This window comes from Oncorhynchus kisutch, linkage group LG27, assembly GCF_002021735.2.
Source record: "Oncorhynchus kisutch isolate 150728-3 linkage group LG27, Okis_V2, whole genome shotgun sequence".
NCBI classification, from domain to species: domain Eukaryota; kingdom Metazoa; phylum Chordata; class Actinopteri; order Salmoniformes; family Salmonidae; genus Oncorhynchus; species Oncorhynchus kisutch.
This window is the reverse complement of record NC_034200.2, coordinates 5,738,767-5,760,951: the sequence shown is the minus strand read 5'-3', so window position 1 is coordinate 5,760,951 and position 22,185 is coordinate 5,738,767. Positions and strand designations below refer to the sequence as shown.

General features: G+C 43.7%; 1 protein-coding gene across 3 annotated transcripts in view; it reads left to right on the top strand.

The window, feature by feature from the left end:
• Positions 1–22,185, top strand: part of LOC109871800 (zinc finger E-box-binding homeobox 1-like) — a 96,424-nt gene that overhangs the window by 36,560 nt on the left and 37,679 nt on the right. For all 3 annotated transcript variants that reach the window (XM_031806849.1, XM_031806848.1, XM_031806850.1), the window contains exon 2: positions 14,047–14,211. In XM_031806849.1, the coding sequence (XP_031662709.1) occupies positions 14,047–14,211 (165 nt within the window). The remainder of the gene's footprint in view (positions 1–14,046; positions 14,212–22,185) is intronic.

Here is a 22,185-nt window from a genome sequence, read left to right as displayed (position 1 = left end):
GGAATTGGGTGCCATTTGGGACACAGACAGAGCCAGTGCTGGCCCCCAGCACAGAATGGCAGGAACTTGGAACGGGAGAGGAGTTAACCTCTGTGCCTCCACACACACAAATACAGGCACACAAGACAGAAATACAAGCATAAGCACATAGACATATACAGAAGCAAACACACATGTGACACACTAACTCTCACACTAACTCTCACATTTGTTTTACTATCCTTGTGGGAACTAAACATTGAATTATCATTCAAAATCTTATTTTCCCTAACCCCTAACCCTAAACCTTTAATCTAACCTCAATCCTAACCTTAATCCCAAACTCCTAACCTTACCCCTAACCCCTGACCCTCAACCTAAACACATAACCCTAACAATAACCTTAATTAACCCAAAATAGCATTTTTCGTTGTGGGGACCGGCGAAATGTCCCCAATTGTCCAAATTTTCCTTGTTTTACTATCCTTGTGAGGACCTCTGGGTCCCACAAGGACAGCAAACCAGCAAAAAAAACACACACATGCACACACACACATATCAGTGGAAGCTGCTGAGGGGAGGATGGCTCATAATAATGGCTGGAACGGAGCAAATGGAATGGAACACCTGGAAACCATGTGTTGTGTTTGATACCATTCCACTTATTCCCCTCTAGCCTTTACCACAAGCCCGTCCTCCCCAATTAAGGTGTGGCAGTCTCTATGGGGGTGCCACAAGGTTCAATTCTCGGCCCGACTCTTTTCTCTGTATATATCAATGATGTCGCCCTTGATGCTGGTGATTCTCTGATCCACCTCTACGCAGACAACACCATTCAGTATACTTCTGGCCCTTCTTTGGACACTGTGTTAACAAACTTCCAAACGAGTTTCAGTGCCTTACAACACTCCTTCCGTGGCCTCCAACTGCTCTTAAATGCTAGTAAAACTGAATGCACGCTCTTCAACCGTTCGCTGCCTGCATCTGCACCCCGTCTAGCATCACTACTCTGGACGGTTCTGACTTAGAATATATGGACAACTACAAATACCTGGGTGTCTGGTAAGACTGTAAACTCTCCTTCCAGACTCACATCAAGCATCTACAATCCAAAATTAAATCTAGAATCGGCTTCCTATTTCACAACAATGCCTCCTTCACTCATGCTCCCAAACATACCCTCTTAAAATGAACTATCCTACCGTTCCTTGACTTCGTCGATGTCATTTACAAAATAGCCTCTAACACTCTACTCAGCAAATTGGATGTAGTCTATCACAGTGCCATCCGTTTTGTCACGAAAGCCCCATATACTACCCACCACTGCGACCTGTATGCTCTCGTTGTCTGGCACTCGCTACATATTCGTCGCCAAACCCACTGGCTCCAGGTCATCTATAAGTCTTTGCTAGGTAAATCCCCGCCTTATCTCACCTCACTTGTCACCATAGCAACACCCACCCATAGCACGCACTCCAGCAGGTATATTTCACTGGTCATCCCCAAAGCCAACACCTACTTTGGCCGCCTTTCCTTCCAGTTCTCTGCTGCCAATGACTGGAACGAATTGTAAAAATCACTGAAGCTGGAGACTTATATCTCCCTCACTAACTGTAAGCATCAGCTGCAAGAGCAACTTACCAATCACTGTACCTGTACACAGCCCATCTGTAAATAGCCCACCCAACTACCTCATCCCCATATTGCTGTTTATCTTCTTGCTCTTTTGCACCCCAGTATCTCTACTTGCACATCATCATCCCCACATCTATCACTCCACTGTTAATGCTCAATTGTAATTATATTGCCACTATGGCCTATTTATTGCCTTACTTCCCTAATCTTACTACATTTGCACACACTGTACATAGATCTTCCTATTGTGTTATTGACTGTACGTTTGTTTATGTGTAACTCTGTGTTGTTGTTTGTGTCGCACTGCTTTGCTGTATCTTGGCCATGTCGCAGTTGTAAATGAGAACTTGTTCTCAACTGGTCTACCTGGTTAAAAGGTGCCACCCGTGACACATGCACATACAATCACACTGCGCACACAAGCAGTCTCCTTAATAGCTCCCCATTCCCTCTTCAGTGTTTGAACACAAACTAAGGGCCATGACCTCAGCTATTCTCTGGCCACAATCATTCAGCTGATGGATGACAGGGGGAACTGACCCCAGATCTTTAACCATTGGTTATCTAAGGTAAAGTCAGTCTCTTAACAGTAATACACTGAGTAACGATTACACTGAGAACCCCCAGGGGAACATTTTGGGCAAAGTCCAATTTGACACAGTCACTCTTCATGAGATTAGCTTTCCTCTGTTTGCAGAGACTTTCATAGTGCATGTCTGAGTCTAATCAATATTGGAGGAGCTCCAGTGTAAAGCTCTAGGATTTTAGACTAGAGCCCAGGGCAGACAGGGCAGGTTGCCTTTACGGTGGCTCGGAGTGGATCAGATGAGACTCTGCCTGGCAAACCTAGTGATGTCGTGAAATCAGTCTGCTATGTTCGTGTGTGTGTGTGCTACCTAGCAAATCCAATGACATCATCGTGATTTAGTGATGCAGTCGGAGGGGAAATTTGGTGACTCTGTTCTCACTCAGCGCAGATGCTTAGAGGGAAGTGTGGGGGAGATTTTGAGGTGTGTGTGTGTGTGTGTGTGTGTGTATGTGTGAGGAAACCATCCAACATTCTATAGAAGTAATATCTTAATTAGGCTAACTAGGCTACCTATTCTCCACATGGTAAAACACCGAACTGCTGATAGGCTATAGTTCAGAAATACACTTTTGTAACCAACTCCTTAAATGTCCTTTCAGCCTTTCTCCTGTACTGTGATGGAAAACTGTTTATGGTCATTTAGGGTTTATCAACAGTTTAAAAAAATCTTAAACGTTTTACTGCATCATAGTGTAAATGATGGTGCATTATGGGAAAATTGCTGTATTTCTAATGGTACTGTAATTCCACCCAACAGAATACAGTAGTACTCAACCATATCTTTGGAGCGCCAAAAAGCCTTCGCCAGCTAGTCTTAATTCTTAAATGGTAGAGAATTTAACATATCTGTCACGCTGGCATAAAGGGTCAGGAGACAGGCGCAGGAATGCGTAATCGGGGTTTTTATTACACCCAAATGACGGCGTGCCATGTAAAGGCACGGGGACAAAGACCAAACAAACACTATACATAACACAGGTTTGAAACCCAAACAAAAGAGAGAGGAGTATCTCAAATAAATAACACAAGCGCACAATGATTATCACACGGGACGAGACCCATAATCATATGCGCAATCCACAATGACACGAAAGCCAAAACACACAGCACAGGTACTCACACGACCAACGGACATAGTAACAATAATCGGGGCCAGCTGTGCGTAATGAAAGTTCCGGAGGGATCCGTGACAATGTCCTTTTTTGTCTGTTTTGCCTTATAGTCACTGCCAGTTTGGTAGGCCTCTAGAAGTCAAGTGATGTAAAACACCAAACATTCATTAATATGCTATAATGTTTGTAAACACTTTACCTAGCAGCCAACCAGCTTGCACCAATCCCTTGTAATTACAGTAAAATACTGTGAAATACAAACCCCTCCTCTCAAAGAATTTAATTAATCCATTCATTCATACCGATTACAGTAGCCTTTACTTTTTTACAGTAAAAGTCCTTTGATACCGTATTTATATTACAGTAGTTGTACTGTAATATAAATACATTATTATACTTGTGACTGAGCTGCCTGTAAGCTACTGTCAAATTCATGGTAACCCCTTTACAGTGTGGAGTGTTAGCTTAGTAATGTGGTTTTCAATCCAGACAACACTTTAGGATGTGACATTTACCTGCCAGAGAGAGTTACTGTACTGCTGTACTGGAGACGAGGTAACACGTCATCACAATCACACAGAGAGTCCATCAGAGAGACAGAGAGAGATGGAGAATTTGTGTGTGTGTTTGTGTGCATTTGTGCGTGCGTGCATGCTTGTACTGTGTACCTTCAGCAGTACCTAACACACTCTTACACCTTTTGGACCAATCACTAAGGAAGGGCTGCTAACAAGACACATCAGCAGCGTCCTCAGTGAGTACACTACAGTACCATCACCACCACCACCACCATCATAATCCCCATCACTTCCACCACCATATCACACATGTACAGTATCTGTGTGTTATGTCTTTATCCACAGAGTGTTTTCCGTGGTTTAAACCAGTATGACAGTGCTAGCAGAGCAGACCCACAACCTTACACTGTGATTTGACAAAGTAGAGCAGTCAGTTCCTGTCAGTCAGTCAGCTTCATTCAGAGAGGCTATTTATCTAGGAGAGAGGGCAGGGCAGTGTAACCTGGCAGACTGGAGACATACACATACACACACCATGCTATCTGCTCTTCCTGCTATCTGTCCAGTGAGGTGTGATTGGAAGCAGCCAAGCGTGACAACAGCCATTTAAAATACCCACCGGCTCCCTGACCAGATAACTGTAGCAGTACAGCCAAAGTCACACAGGCACAACCTAGCACACACACACACATATATACACACACACACGCAAAAACCCTTGATTAAATATGTGGGAAAATCTAGCAAAATGTCTGAATTGTCTTCTCTGAGCCCATAGAGAAGAAGACAGATGATCTAATAAGCAGAATGCACTAAGAGGATGTGATGTATAGCTACAGAGGAAAGGGTAGAGTCCTCACCTCAAAACCCATTGGAGGAGAATGTCAGAGGGCTTTCTCATCCAATGGGTTTTGAGAAGGAGGAGAGGAGAGAGGACGGCAGGAGTATGCAATTGAGGTTACTCCCTCTGTCTCCACCCCCTTTACTCTCATTTCTCCATTTAGCTTCTTCGAATAGCTTCCGGATCACTCAAGGGATCATCTGTTCGATAGCAGACAGACACAGACACTGGTGTGTGTGTGTGTGTGTGTTACATTATGCATGGTGGCACATGGTCTTTAAATACTTCAGTGATCAAATGAAGAAGTCGCCACTCCTGCCCACTTACAGCGATCACGTTAAAGAGGAGGGGTATCTGGTTACCTAGTGCTATCTGTCTGCTGTGTTTGTGTGTGTGTATTAGGGCTGAGAATGGCCAGGGACCTCACAATATGAAATTATCACAATACTTTGTTCTGCGATTCTCACGATTATGTATTGCGATTCGATACTGTGATTTTACCGCGATAGAGCTTTTCAAACATATTGCTCACCATATGTCTGCTGCAGAGGGACAAGAGAGAGCCATGAGGAAACACATTTTGATCAGTCATGGAAATAAAAGTGCTGAAAACAAGTTGGCTCCCTTTTTAAAAAGATGGAGAACCAGCTATGAAGGAGAGTTTTGGTGCAGGTACAGCCAACTAGTGCCAAAATAATGTTGAGATATTGTCAAAAACGACATCGTCAGAAATAGTATCCTGATATGTAACTTGATTTTTTTCCCATCACTAGTGTGTGTGTGTGTGTGTGTTGCACTCTGAGGTACCTGGTGCATGTAACATGATCGACCGCCCGCCTGCCAAAGACACACACACACACACACACACACACACACACACACACACACACACACACACACACACACACACACACACACACACACACACACACACACACACACACACACACACAGGGTGTGGCCCCTCTTCCTATCCACACAACCTGCAGATAGACGACCAGAGCTGATATACTGAAGATAACAAGTACAGTACTAATCTACTGTGACAACAACAGGCCAAACACAACCAGCCTCATAATCTCATGTGACACTGTGTTGTTGATATTCGCTCTCTCCTGGATTATAGGGATTTATAATCTATGATTAATGAATGAATCTGCATCATGCTCTTTGCTCTATTGTTTATACAGTGTGTGTAACACTGATGTATCCTTCCTGTGTTTATATACCGGGCTCAGAGAAATACTGGTGTAGCCTAAATAAAATCTGTGGTATTATGTAAACATGTTTGTGAGGTGAATAGAGAGGGAGTGATCAGGCCTCAACTGTATGTGTCTACCTCCGGGTCACATTCGTTAGTACACAGTACTAAACTATTTGCAACGGGAAACGAAAACAAGTTCATGTAGTCCCGTTTGGTGCCTAGTGAATACAGCCAAGGTTTTCCATGAGTTTCCTTCTGGAGCCTTGTTTGACTGGAAAATCAGAGGATGATTTAAGCTTCGTCCCAAATGGCACCCTGTTCCCTATGGGCCTATGGTCAGAAGTAGTGCGCTATATAAGGCGTAGGGTGCCATTTGGGTCACAAAAATGGCCTTCCTCCTCCCTGTGGCCGTGGCATGTCTGTGTTTGGTAAGAGCCTCCCCCTGGGCTGGTGCAGGGCTGAGGGGAGGGACTGGAGAAGGCAGAAATAGCACAGGTGTGTGTGTGTGTGCGTGTGCATGTGTGTGTGTGTGTGTGTGTGTGTGTGTCTCACAGCTAAGGCTGCTCTGCCAAGAATAAGAGATTAGGAGAAACTGTGCTGACCCCCTTTCCTTCCTTCTTTGAAACTGACCCAGAGGATAATGACGTGAAGTACGTTACACAACTTATCACAGGAATTACACATATTCCACACACAGACACACAAACACATACACACGCACACACATACAGCCTTACACATATCACACGTACAGCCTATATACACTACTATAAGACGTATACACATAGCCTATACTGTAGAAAATACAGATGTATATAATGTAAGCAAATAGTGTAAAGCACCCATAAACACACACACACACACACACACACACACTTGAACAAGTCACACACACACTAAGCTGTGAGGAGAAGGAAAGTGGTCTGTGCTGTGTGTAGTTGATGTCACCTATGATGCTTCTTCACAGAGCAGAGCAGAAGACCCAGAGGGCTTACGGTTCTTCTGCATCCATTCAGTCACTCTGTCTCTCTCTGTCTCTCTCAGAAACCAATCAGCTAGCACACAAATGCCAGAAAAGAGAGTGGAGAATAATGAAAATCTACGTGATAGAGTTTCAAGCCAGGGGCAACACAGGTCCAACTCCAACCTGTGAGAGGAACTGATTCAATGTACCTAAGGACCCCAGCTGTCACAGTGTGTGAGTGTGTATGTGTGTGTGTCTGTGCCTGTGCAAGTCTTTATACTGAGAGTGCTTTGAAACATAGCAACCTGTATGTTCTTATTTCCTATATGATTCCACTGTTGACCTTTTCCTTGCTGTTTGCTTCGGCAGTTTATGTCAGAGCGGCCGGAGAAGGTGGAAAGTTTGTCTAACATCGGATTCTGCTGTGACGTGGCTACAGAGGACTCCTACGTTGTTGATGGGCCTCCCTTTTCTATGTTAACAGCTCAATCAAACAGACAGGCTTGTGTCCGTGTGAATGCAGGAATGTACTTGTCTCTTGCTGCTCTTTCCTATGTCGTGTACTACTTCCAGAAAGACGCACACACACATACAAACGCACACACACACAATACCAGGAGAAGCTGCGCTGTTTTCAAATTGGCCCACATTTGTTTCAGGTGTGTTTCAAAGTAGTTTGTCTAGTTTGTCTAGTTTGTTTACCTCCTCCTGATGCATGCTCATTTGCCAAATATAGAGTAATAGACTTAAATTGGTTACACAGGTTGATAGGCATACTGCTTGCATCCCAAATGGCACCCTATATAGTGCACTACTTTTGACCTGGCCCCATAGGGCTCTGGTCGACAGTAGTGCACTATATAGGGACTAGGTTGACACGTGCCAGCAGCATACCACCCTGCAGCCCACTGCTGGCTTGCTTCTGAAGCTAAGCAGGGTTGGTCCTGGTCAGTCTCTGGATGGGAGACCAGATGCTGCTGGAAGTGGTGTTGGAGGGCCAGTAGGACGCACTCTTTCCTCTGGTCTAAAAAACATTCCAATGCCCCAGGGCAGTGATTGGGGACACTGCTCTGTGTAGGGTGCCGTCTTTCGGATGGGACGTTAAACGGGTGTCCTGACTCTCTGAGGTCATTAAAGATACCATGGCACTTATTGTAAGAGTAGGGGTGTTAACCCCGGTGTCCTGGCTAAATTCCCAATCTGGCCACCTAATCATCCCCAGCTTACAATTGGCTCATTCATCCCCCTCCTCTCCCCTGTAACTATTCCCCAGGTTGTTGCTGTAAATGAGAATGTGTTCTCAGTCAACCTACCTGGTAAAATAAAACAATTTAATGTGTGATGGGGACTAGTAGGGCAGTGACTGTGTGACTCAGTTTATGTGCTGCTAGACTATTTCATGAGCCTGTAGAGGGAATCAGGAAGTACAGTATGGTTTTCAGAAGACTAGGAATGTCACTTTAAACCAGGAAGATGTGCAGTATATTGAAGTGGATGCTGCATTGGACAGGAGGAATAAGATGACCCCCTATTCCCTATGTAGTGCACTACTTTTGACAAGATCCCTTAGGGCCTTGGTCAAAAGTAGTGCACTACATAGGGAATACGGTTCCATTTGGGACATAGTCAAAAAAATAGGCTCATATTGTTACTAAGCAGTCATTGGTAGATTATATAGTATTCTGCCCAGTTTCACAGAAGTAGTCAGAAAACAAGCTAAATTTAATAGGTAGGCTATGTCTTAAAAAAGATGAAAGGTGACCCAGGTAAGTATAAATAGCTTTCTAACTTTGAATTCATGATTCATGGTCTTTCAGGTCGTCACACACAAAGTGGCGTCTCATCTTTTCTGTAAAGAGCTGCTATACTGAGTTGGTGATGTGTGTGCCAATTGGCACCTATTCTTATAGTGATCTACTTTGGCTAGAGTCCTATAGAGGGGTTGGCTGACAACGTCACAAAAATGATGAGCGCGCATCGATGGGGCCAGAAGCCGTGCTTTGTTATGATTCTGAATGGTCAGATCGCTACCAACAATTTGGGGAATCATAGGTGGCTCGTTTTAGCTAGTTTTATCTTGTCTTGATGCCATGACTTGTTTTGGCTGATTTCATGTCAATGCTAATGTGGCTCAAATTCACTTAGCTAGCAAACCAACAACTGTGACATTGTATTTGAGAGACAACAAGTGCTCATTGTGCAAATGTATTTATGTCATCAATAAACAATTGGAGACAAAATATAGTTTACATCAGAGACGTCACTAGACATTCAGAACATCCGGGTCTCAGCCCTGAAGACCTGGGGCTAACTCCGGAAGGGGGGATTTTATCTCTGCATGACCAAAATGAAGCGTCCCCCACTCTTGGCCTCGCACGCTAGCCGTGAACATTTTGCAAAAACCATAACGCTATGTTGCATATCTCACTGCTTTCCTCCATGCGCTGTGCTCTCCTGACGCCTAATAATGAACACCTCTTAACATTAATTCAATGGGTTGGGGTCAGTAAACCAGTCAGTAAACCCATGGAATATGGTGTCAATATTTTTTTTTACATCTACTAGCAAGTACAAATTACAAGTGCATAACTATATCTTAATTTTCCATGAAGAACCATAGTTGGGAAAAGTATTTATAATTTTGTTGCAATGTTTTCATAAACCATGTCCAATATTTGACTGGCAATAGAAAAAGCCTCTTGTTGATGTTGGTGACATTATTGCTAACTAATGTGAGATTGTCATGCTGCGCTCACTGTGCAGTTTCAAAATGGTGGCAGCCTACAGCACTAATGCATGTTTTGCACAAAACACTTTAGTAGTTACATGTAATATAGCAGGATTGGGATTTTAGGTTGACTTCCTTTGGATTACGTTTGAACTGCATAACCTCACGTTAGCAGTAGGCCTGAATTATAACTGTAGAGTGGTGGGGGGGGGGGGGGGACAACTTTTGGATTACATTTGAACTGCATAACCTCACGTTACCAGTAGGCTTGAATTATAACTGTAGAGTGGGGGGTGGGGGGGGGACAACTTTTGGATTACGTTTGAACTGCATAACCTCACGTTAGCAGTAGGCTTGAATTATAACTGTAGAGTGGGGGGGGGGGGGGGGGGACAACTTTTGGATTACGTTTGAACAGTTGAACTTAAGTTAGCTAGCTAATTGAGCTGATGTTACCAAACGTACTGTCATGTTAGCCATGTTAGCCTTAAGTTAGCTAGCTATCTTTATTAGTAATTTTAGCATACTTGGACAGTACTTGATTAGACAGTAATTTGTTAGTTAGTGATACTTTGTCTGTTGGTGATGCAGAGCTCCAGCAGTTGTATTCAGTGTCCAGATAGCTAATCAATAACTCTACTGACAAAGTACAAATCTGTTGTTCTGCACCGCACCCCTCTGATTCAGAGGTTAAATGCGGAAGACACATTTCAGTTGAAGGCATTCAGTTGTACAACTGACTAGGCATCCCCCTTTCACTTTCCTGTCAAATCCCTGCGCATAAAATGTGCTAGGTTGCTAATGAAACAGCACTGCTAGCTAGACTGGGTAGTCCCTCAGTGAAGCTTTTGAGTCAACATGTTTAAATGTAAATTACTCGGATCTGGCTTACAAGGTCAATAACTCTGAATAACATCATCATGGGCTAACAAAATGTGCTATAGTAACAGCAACCTAACAAAGTTTACCTCCGGTTCTCCTTCTCATCTTTGCACTTGCTTCCTCAGAGATTGAACAGACGCCAGCGCGCCGGATTATAATTTCTTTGGACAAATAAGAAAAGACTTTGGAAAACCACTTTGACTCTGCCTTCTAAAGTGCCACCGTACAAAAAAATGCTGTTATTAGGCAGCACTAAAAAGGCAGGGCAGGCAAGGGCTCATGTTTGGGAGTATTAATTGCAGTGTAGCCTAGCTTGTTTTAAACCATCCCAGCAGTGAAAAAGCCTTGGGACGGAGAGAATATAATTTGGGGCTAAAACCCAGGTCTGGTGACCTCAATGGTTTACATGTTGTCAGCAATCTAAAACATGGGTGTCAAACTCATTCCATGGAGGGCCTAGTGTCTGCAGGTTTTTGTTTTTCCCATTCAATTAAGACCTAGACAACTAGGTGAGGGAAGTGATTTACTAATTAGTGACCTTAATTCATCAATCAAGTACAAGGGAGGAGCGAAAACCCGCAGACACTCGGCCCTCCGTGGAAAACCAACTGTCACGCCCTGACCATAGAGAGCCCTTGGTTCTCTATGGTGTGGGGGTGTTCTAGTATGTCTATTTCTATGTTGGTGGTAATATGTTTCCCAATTAGAGGCAGCTGTTTATCGTTGCCTCTGATTGGGGATCATATTTAGGTAGCCATTTCCCTACCTGTGTTTTGTGGGATGTTGTTTGTGTTTAGTTGCCTGTGTGCATGGCATGACTTAACGTTTCGTTGTTTCTTTATTGTTTTGTTTGTTTCACGGAGATTAAAAAAATACATGGAACTATACTCACGCTGCGCCTTGGTGCGCTCATTACGACGATCGTGACACCAACCCCATAGTTGTGCACACGTTGGTGTTGTACCTACCCGTCTATGGGTTGAGACAATATGGTTGATTGAAAAGGGTGTATAGTTTTTCACACTTGCTATTGCATTAATATTGAAGTCTCCCAAGTGGTGCAGCGGTCTAAGGCACTGCATCTCAGTGCTACTAGAGGCGTCACTACAGACACTGGTTCGATTCCAGGCTGCATCACAACCGGCCGTGATTAGGAGTCCCATAGGGCGGCGCACAATTGGCCCAGCGTGGTCCGGGTTAGGTTTTGGCCACGGTCTGCCATTGTAAATAAGACTTAACTGACTTGCCTAGTTAAATAAAGGTAAACATATATATTTTTTTAAATAAACTCAATTTCACCAGCAGTACCATACTGAAATACATCACTGGCTGAGGCATTGCTCTCCATCTTGACCACTGGCCCACTACTCAAGCTTCTCTCCTCTGCTATCATATCATGGCCCTGCTCTGCCAGCTTCCACACAAAGACAAGGGAATGATGCCACACCCTGCCTCACATCATCAGTAGCAGGCTGTGCCTCTGTCATAGGAGCCTCTAGTATGAGCAAATACAATTAGAGTCTCTCTGTGTTGCTACATCCCCCCTACTAGCCCCCCAGCTGCGGCTGCACCCGTGATTGTCTATGTCCACCCCAGCCCACCCCTCCCTACCCAACACCATCCCACCAGCTGCACACAGTCATACTCACCCTGTGCATGCCTTGTTTCAGCCAGGTGTTTATGCAGGTCTAATTACACACAGCCATAGGAGGAGATGGGAAATTGATTTAGCGGCAAGCTGTGACGACTGGCTGTTATCTAAACACTGTGAGTGTAGCATGGTGATAACATGCAGATAAGACTTAGATGCCCCGGGGCTGCCATCTGTCTGTCTTACTACTGCCTCTTAAGAACAAAGCAGACTGCGCAGATGAATGGTTAAAAACAACAGATCGCCTTACTATCACCTCTGACCACAGAACATCGGCCGCCATTTTCGGTTAATTTCACAAGGATTCTAGCCTAGGCTATATGTTGAATCTGGCTTTTCAGATGTACTTTCCAATCTATGGCAGATGATGTATCAGTATGGCACTTCTCATCACTCATTCCAGGTTGAAACCAGACATTATTGTTCCCGCCCGGCTGCCCTACACATCATTTCATCCCAGAGCTATTTCTCCTGGAGAGTTCATCTGAAAAGGACAAACTGCAACCGGAAGGAAAAATAATCACTTGCTTATCACCCTGGAGAGAGCAAATGTATTTCACATGGCTGCAGTCACTGATTTTATCTGTAGCCACTTTGTTTTAATGGGGGACTGTGTGAAAAATTGCCGTCCATACTGCTTGAATGAACTGCTCCTGTACAGGGGCACAGGGAGGTGGGTGAAGTAGACTACGAGGAGGAGGAGGGAGGCGGGAGGGAGGAAAGATGTTTGCATGGTGCTGGAGTGAGAAACGAGACCCATTTGAAAATGCAGGAGGGAGTGTATGTGCGCGTGTGTGTGTGTGTGTGTGTGTGTATGTGTGTGTTGGGAGCGATGAGGAGGTTGTTTAATGAGGGCTAAGAAGTGGTTGTTTGTTCACAGGTGACAGGTGCTGCAGTCACAGTGCTTCTTCATTACTCTGTGGTTAGGTGCATGTACCCGTAACTCCACACAGACACACACACACACACACACACGGTCACCAACACACCCACCCTCCACATCGATCTAGATTGTCATCGACCCCGACCTGCTCTTGTCTGGTCATGATGGCATGATCATCTGCCTGCCCGGCAGAAAACACTGAATCAGCCCAGAAGGAAATATGACTGGACTAAAGGGGAGAAGGAGGCATAGGCTGTGTCCCACATGGTGCCCCATTCCCTATATAGTGCCCTACTTTTGACCAGGGCCCATAGGGCTCTGGTCAAAAGTAGTACACTATGTAGGGAATACTGTGCCATTTGGGATGCATCATTAGCACACACATACTCTTAGCATACACAGCCTAGCTTATTTAAAGGTGCTGCTGCTCTACATCAAATCAGCACGTTCTTCTCCTCTCTTATCTGTCAATGGGTCTCTCTCTCTCTCCCTCTCTATTTCTCTCTCTCTTATCCGTCAATGGGGCTGTGTAAACACTGGAACAGAGGTCTCTGGGTTCATCACTTGAAAAAATTACATTCAAGATAGCTAGCAGTGTTATTATGGATCATTTCAACTTTCAACATGTCGTAGAGAGCAAAGGTTAGAGGACAAAGGTTACTCTTTATTTGTTGTACTTGGAATGATTTTAGCATTTTCCATTACGTTTTCCAAACTTTTTATAACAGTTTTTCCCACTTAACAATTCCAATGCATCTCCATGTAGGCCTAGTAATTATCTTATCTTTCTACTGAGCAATTATAATAGTATGTTAGATTTCTGCAACAACAATGCAACAGTGACCCACTAAACTGTAAGCCCAGGCACTTCGACTACCAGATTATTTTCCTCTATCATTGACTTAGCGTCCTGTCCAGGGGGTGTACTTGTTACAACAAGCTACCTTACTACAGATACAGGAGATAGGCTCCTGCTCTATGGGTTGTTCTGGCTGAGACTTACTTCTTTACTTACTTATTCATTGACCATCCTCTTTCTCTTCTCTCTGTGTCTCCACAGTAACAAATTACAACAATGTTGTGGAGGCCCAGTCAGACTCTGATGATGAGGACAAGCTACACATAGTGGAGGAAGACCCTGATGGTGACAGCACGGTGCCAGAAGACACCTCAGTAGTATTAACCCAGAACGGTACAGAGACTCACCAAGACACCTGGGATGGAGGTGAGACTCTAGGCTAGAACATAGAATATGATAACTTTGTGTGTGCGTTTGTGTGTGGTTAGACTATACAGTACATACAGAACAATCACTTTTCAATTGTATTAATTTGTCTGATGCTCTAATCTAGAGCGATTTACAGTCAATGCATCAATTAAGTTTAGTAGGGAGAAAATATTGCATATGACAGTCATTGCCCTTCTTCGAAATAGCTGCTATCAGCAGAATCCGTGCCAGGAAGAGAAAAACAATTGCAGGTGTGAGTGCAAAAAACAGAACATACAACCACATTGCTGTTTCGTTTTTTTGTTAACATCTTTTCATTGACTTTAGAAACACACCAACTTCAACTGGTAATGACACTGACACATCAGGCATATTCAAGAGGTAGGACAACTACATTTACATTATCCTGCTCGACAAAGACTATGGGCATTTGGCCTAAGCTTCAACTAAGACATAACTTTTCTCCTGGACCTGGAATGGTCTTACATGGTTTCCGTGATGTTTGTTTCACGTGGTCTGTCTCAAGGCAGTGAATTTCAGTCTTCCTTCACACTTACGTCTGATTCCCAAATGTCACCCTATTCCCTATGCAGTGCACTACTTTCGACCAGAGCCTTATGGGCCCTAGTCAAAAGTTGGTGCACTGTAAAGAGACTAGTTGTGGTTAAGATGTCTTTTTAGGTGTAGTCTGTTTGAGGATGTGCTGTAGTATTGAAGATTGCACACATGGACTGGACACCTACATGACTGCTGGCAGTTTATGCACCATTTATGCTGTTGTCTGCGTGCACACACAAAACAATGCTGGGTTAAAACAACACAATTTGGGTAAATATTGAACAGAACACACATTGGTTTATTTTGACTCAGCCAGTTGGGTCACAAACAACCCACTGTTTTCTTTAAGTTGGGTTGTTGATGTTGCCTTTTTGAGCTATGATCCATTTGGGTCAGATCAGAAGACTGGAGGCGTGGTTTAGCAGCGGTGTGGGTTTCAGATAGTTATTTTTTGCCACCTGTGAGCATATGTAATTCCTTTTAATCTGTTCTGTTGTGTTGTCAACATATGTTAAGGTTGAGCACTGACACTTTTGTAAGGTATTTAAGTTCCTTAAATACCTATGGAAATCCCTATGCTGGGATAGTTACCCCTTTGTTATAATATTTAAATAATTATAAATTGTATATGAAAATATCTCATGTGCAAAAATATTGAAGGAACATTGAAATTTGCAGTGTACAAACTTAACACGATGAACATGAATGACATTGACTCTCACGGGTGGCCTACAATAACTATCGGAAAGCCACGCCGCAATAGGCCACACTTTTGGATTACCCAAACATGGGCTAATTTAACCATCAGTTGGGTTTTTATTCACTTTCATGCTGGGTTGATCCAGCAGAGGGGTCTTTTTTTATGTAATCCATAGGCTATTTTCAGGAGAGAGCAAATGGTGTTCCTGTTCATCATGTTATGTTCACCCTGAGGAAGTCACAGGGATGCCGAAACATTGGTGTTTTACCCAATAAATAACTGGGAGTATATACATATGGACTCTCTTTGTTTTTATAGCTTACTGTTTATTCGCCATTAGTCTGCACCTCTACACTAAATAATTGTATCTGGGTGTGCGCCAGCTCATGCTTTTTATGTTTGTGCACTGCAAAATTTAATTTCCCTTCAATATTTTTGCACATTACATATTTGTATATAAAATGAATGACATTATATACCATAACAAGGGGTAACTCTCCCAACATTGGGATACACATAGGCACTTGAGGAACTCAAACTGTGTGAGACTCATTAAGCTACAAAAGTGTCAGTACTTAACCTGTTGTCAACATGTGTTGACAACAGAACAGATTAACAGGAAATACATTTACTCTCATATGTGGTCAAAAATAACTATCTGAAAGCCACAATCCTACCAAGCTTCGCCTCCAGTTTTCTGATCTGACCCGGAAGATCATCTCTCTCTCTCTCTCTCTCACTGTCTCTCTCTCTGTCTCTCGCTCTGTCTCTATGTGTGTCTGTCCCTCTCTCTCTGTCTCTCTCTCTGTGTCTGTCTCTCTCTCTCTCTCTCTGTCTCTCTCTCTCTCTCTCTGTCTCTCTGTCTCTCTCTCTCTCTCTCTCTCTGTCTCTGTCTCTCTCTCTCTCTCTCTCTCTCGCTCTCGCTCTCTCTCTCTCTCTCTCTCTCGCTGTCTCTCTCTCTCTCTCTCTCTCTCTCTGTCTCTATGTGTCTGTCTCTGTCTCTCTCTGTCTCTCTCTCTCTGTCTCTCTCTCTGTCTCTGTCTCTCTCTCTCTCTCTCTCTCTCTCTCTCTCTCTCTCGCTGTCTCTCTCTCTGTCTCTCTCCCTCTCATCAGGTAGACTAGATATGTCACAGAACGTTGGATTTTGATGGTATTCCGCAGACACTTGCTGCCATCTTATTTACACACTTTCATACTGAAAAATGCTTGTCTAGTCCCACGTGCTGCTCAAATCAGTACTGCATTACTTTCCCCTGATACTGCAAATCTTCCTCACATAGACCCACAGAGGACCATGTTATATTTGATAGGCTGCATCCTGTTGTAAAGTAGTGCACTATATAGGTCAGGGTTTCCCAAACTCGGTCCTGGAGCCTCCCAGGGGTGCACGTTTTGTTTTTTGCCCTAGCGGCTGACTCAAATGATCAACCCTTTTAGGTTTTAATGTAGAACCCTCTGTGGAAATACTTCAAGATGGAACCCAAAAGGGTTCTACCTGGAACCATAAAGGGTTCTTCAAAGGGTTAACCTATGGGGAAAGCCAAAGAACCCCTTTAGGTTCTAGATAGCACCTTTTTTTTCTAAGAGCGTACTGTAATCCAGTGCCTGTGCCAACACTAGCCTTACTAACTCTGTCCATTTGGAAACAGTTGTGCACCCTGATCCCTCCACCTGCTCCAATACGTCTCACACAGTACGAGTGCCAAAAACATGCCTCACTCACCAAATCCCTCTTGCGCCAGGGTTGGTTCATCGTGAGAATATCTTGAGTGAGTAGGGATTTAGTAGCAGAGAATGCAGCTAAAGCAGTGACACTTTTTTCTCCTTCAATCTATTGGAATATGAGTCATTCTGAAAATTGTTTAATAAAATGTATGTTAAGGGCATATAAAGGCATTTCTTCTGTAAAAAACACATTTCTAGGAAATAATTAAGGTGAACATGATATCCTCTGTGAGTGTCCATTCTGTGTGCTGTGGGAAAGAAGAGAGATGGGAAGCTACTCCATTACGCTCTTGATTTCATATAGCCCCTGTTGGCTGGCGTCACCCGGCTTCCTGTGTGGTACTGTGAGCTGCCTGGGAGTACTGTACTCAGAGCCTGGGAGTACTCTCTCTCTCTCCCTCTCTCTATTTTCCTGAACAGATTATCTCTACTCTCCTCAGACAGGGCGGCTACGTTTGGGAGATCTGAGACACGCACATAGGCACGTGCACACACACATACTCATTCACTGGGAGCACCATGTCATTTCAACATGGTCATTTGGGTAATATTTGGCTGAGACTTTGATCAATGAGATTTCACCCTTCATTCACCCACTTTCAACCATTTAAAAGCAAAACAAAGATGAGTTATTTACACTGTGCTTCATCTAATAGCACAACCAAATGTCCTGGATTGCACTAACCGAAAGGTTGCTGGTTTGACTACCCGAGCCGACAAGGTAAAACCTTTGCCCTTGAACAAGGCACTTAACACTCATTTTTGGTTTGAGATTTTGTACAGATTATTATAGCAGTTGTGAAGATCTCCACAGACCTGCAACCTTTACATGCTATCTTGAACATGCAGACTTTCTATGATTACATAAGAGGACATTTAGTAACAGTGACCTCAGATTGTGGCCATAGATGTGTTAATCATGTTAATCATTTTAAGGTTAAACAAATACGGTTACATTCGTTTGTAAGATTAACTTTAGGCTATTACAAAATTAATATGAAATTGTGTTTGGTTGACAATGCAGACAAATATCAACATTCAAAGGAGATTATTATATATTGTTTTAGTTTTTATTTCACCTGTATTTAACCAGGTAGGCCAGTCGAAAAAAAGTTCTCATTTACAACTGCGACCTGGCCAAGATAAAGCAAAGCAGTGCGACAAAAACTACAACAAAGAGTTACACATAAACAAACGTACAGTCAATAACACAATAGAAACATTCATTTGCAGTGTGTGCAAATGTAGAAGATTAGGGAGGTAGTAAGGCAATAAATAGGCCATAGAGGTGAAATAATTACAATTTAGCATTAACAGTGGGGTGATAGATGTGCAGATGATGATATGCAAGTAGAGATACTGGGGTGCAAAAGAGCAAGCAGATAAATAACAATATGGGGATGAGGTAGTTGGGTGGGCTATTTACAGATGGGCTGTGTACAGGTAGAGTGATCGGTAAGCTGCTCTGACAGCTGATGCTTAAAGTTAGAGAGGGAGATATTAAGTCTGCAACTTCAGTGATTTTTGCAATTTGTTCCAGTCATTGGTAGCAGAGAACTGGAAAGAAAGGCGGCCAAAGGAAGTGTTGGCTTTGGGGATGACCAGTGAAATATACCTGCTGGAGCGCGTGCAATGGGTGGGTGTTGCTATGGTGACCAGTGGGCTGAGATAAGGTGGGGCTTTACCTAGCAAAGACTTATAGATGACCTGGAGCCAGTGGGTTTGGTAACGAATATGTAGCGAGGGCCAGCCAACGAGAGCATACAGGTCGCAGTGGTGGGTAGTGTATGGGGCTTTGGTGACAAAACGGATGGCACTGAGATGGAGTACATCCAGTTTGCTGAGTAGAGTGCTGGAGGCTATTTTGTAAATTACATCGCCGAAGTCAAGGATCGGTACGATAGTCCGTTTTACGAGGGTATGTTTGTTGGCATGAGTGAAGGAGGCTTTGTTGCAAAATAGGAATCTGATTCTTGATTTAATTTTGGATTGGAGATGCTTAATGTGAGTCTGGAAGGAGAGTTTACAGTCTAACCAGACACCTAGGTAATTGTAGTTGTCCACATATTCTAAGTCAGAACTGTCCAGAGTAGTGATGCTAGTCGGGCGGGCGGGTGCGGGCCACGGAAGGAGTGTTGTATGGCATTGAAGCTCGTTTGGAGGTTTGTCAACACAGTTTCCAAAGAAGAGCCAGATATATACAGAATGGTGTCATCTGCGTAGAGGTGGATCAGAGAATCCCCAGCAGCAAGAGCGACATCATTGATATATACAGAGAAGAGAGTCGGCCCGAGAATTGAACCCTGTGGCACCCCCATAGAGACTGACAGAGGTCCGGACAACGGGCCATCCGATTTGCCACACTGAACTTTATCTGAGAAGTAGTTGGTGAACCAGGCAGTCATTTGAGAAACCAAGGCTATTGAGTCTGCCGATAAGAATGTGGTAATTGACAAAGTCGAAGGCCTTGACCAGGTCGATGAAGACGGCTGCACAGTACTTTCTTTTATCGATGGCGGTTATGATATCGTTTAGGACCCTGAGTGTGGCTGAGGTGCACCCATGACCAGCTGGGAAACCAGATTGCATAGTGTAGAAGGTACGATGGGATTCGAAATGGTCGGTGATCTGTTTGTTAACTTGGCTTTCGTAGATTTTAGAAAGACAGGGCAGGATGGATATAGGTCTACAACAATTTGGGTCTAGAGTGTCTCCCCCTCCCCCTATCTCTGCAGTAGATTGCAACTCCGCCCCCTTTGGCAGTTCTATCTTGTTGGAAAATGTTGTAGTTGGGGATGGAAATTTCAGGATTTTTGGTGGCCTTCCTAAGCCAGGATTCAGACACGGCTAGGACATCAGGGTTGGCGAAGTGTGCTAAAGCAGTGAATAAAACAAACTTAGGGAGGAGGCTTGTAATGTTAACATGCATGAAACCAATGCTTTTACGGTTACAGAAGTCAACACATGAGAGCAGCTGGGCAAAGGGAGTGGTGCTGGGGGCTGCAGGGCCTGGGTTAAAAACTACATCATCAGAGGAACAGAGGAGGAGTAGGATAAGGGTACGGCTAAAGGCTGTAAGAACTGGTCATCTATTGCGTTCAGAACAGAGTGTAAAAGGAGCAGATTTCTGGGCATGGAAGAATAGATTCAAGGCATTATGTACAGACAAGAGTATGGTAGGATGTGAGTACAGTGGAGGTAAACCTAGGCATTGAGTGACGATGAGAGCGGTTTTGTCTCTAGAGGCACCAGTTAAGCCAGCTGAGGCCACTGCATGTGTGGGCGGGTGGGATAAAAGGGTTATCTAAGGCATATTGGGCAGGGCTGGGGGATCTACAGTGAAATAAGACAATAATCACTAATCAAAACAGCAATAGACAAGTCATATTGACATTCCAATGAGTAGCAATGGGTGAGTCAGGGAGCCGATTCAGTAGTCACTACTACGCTAGGCGAGCTGGAGACACAGCGATTCATACAGCTAGCGTGCCGGGGATAGCAGATGGTCACAACGGAAGAGACTGTTGAAACCACCTCGGACATTACATCGGCAGACCAGTCGTCGGCAGTAAATGGTCCAGGCCAATTGGCAAAAGAGGTATTCTAGCCCAAGAATTAGCTGGTGGACCTCTTTGGCAAGCCGGGAGATTTATTTATTTAACCTTCAATTTAACTTGACTAGTCAGTTAAGAATAAATTCTTATTTACAATGACGGCCTAGGAACAGTGGGTTAACTGCCTTGTTCAGGGGCAGAACGACAGATTTTTCCTTGTCAGCTCGGGGATTCAATCTAGCAACCTTTTGGTTACTGGCCCAATACTCTAACCTCTAGGCTACCTGTCACCCCAATGGGCCTAGCTCGAGGCTAGCTCAAGGCTAACTGGTGCTGGTAGTGCTCCAGTTCTCCCTTTCAGAATAAGCAAACAGAGAACTTGGAAAGCATATAAACTCCTGCAGAAATGGCACTATGGTTACTGTGAGTAACCTAATTTATGTTCCTTTAACTCTTCTAGTGAGTTTATACAAACTGTCATCTCCTACCATTCTGATAGATTGGAGACTGTCAGAAAATGTTGTTGTAATGTTAATCATTTGGTTGTTATTCCATTGGTTACCTCTAGGCAGACGCCCCAAAGCAGAGTGACCCACACTAATTGAATATGGCACTTTTAAATATTAGAGCAATCACTAGTGAAACCTCTCTCGTAAATGAACTCATTACTGAGCACAAAGTTGATTGCATGTTTCTCACTGAAACCTGTCTCTCTTCAAACTGTAGTTCAGACTCTTATTGAACCCCCCCCCGGAATACAGCTTTTCAAATTCTATCAAAAGAGGGGAAAAGGGTGGAGGGGCAGCCTCTATTTTTACTAATGCTCTCAGCTGTTAGGACATTTCATTTGGTGACTTTGGGTCTTTAGAGCATCATGCTATACTGTTTAAATGTCAGCCACCAGTGCTGTCCATAACCCTGTATAGGCCACCAAAGCACTGCCCCACTTTATTTACTGATTTATCTGAACTATTGTCTGTTTTCCTTGAGAACTATGATAAAAATCATTGTGTTGGGTGATTTAATATTCATGTTGACAAAGAGACTGACTCCAAGGCCATTGAATTTATGAATCTTTTGAGCTCTATGGACTTCATCCAACATGTTTTACTGGGCCCACCCATAACCGTGGCCATACTCTGGACCTGGTTATTACCAAGGGGCTTTCTACTGTTGATGCTGCTTTATCTGATCACCACTGTGTATTTGTATCTACCTTGTTGCCATAGCACAGGTTAATACTGAATGCATTATTGAGAAACACTATCTTATCTCTGAAGTTGCTACAGATTTTATTGAGTAGAAGAACAATACTCCATCACCTATTCTGCCTTCCTCTTGTGGTGATTTAGTTGATAACTTTAATAGCAAATTAAGGGCAACCATTGATGCCATAGCTACAGTAAAGTTGAAAAGGCCACATCCAAACGGATA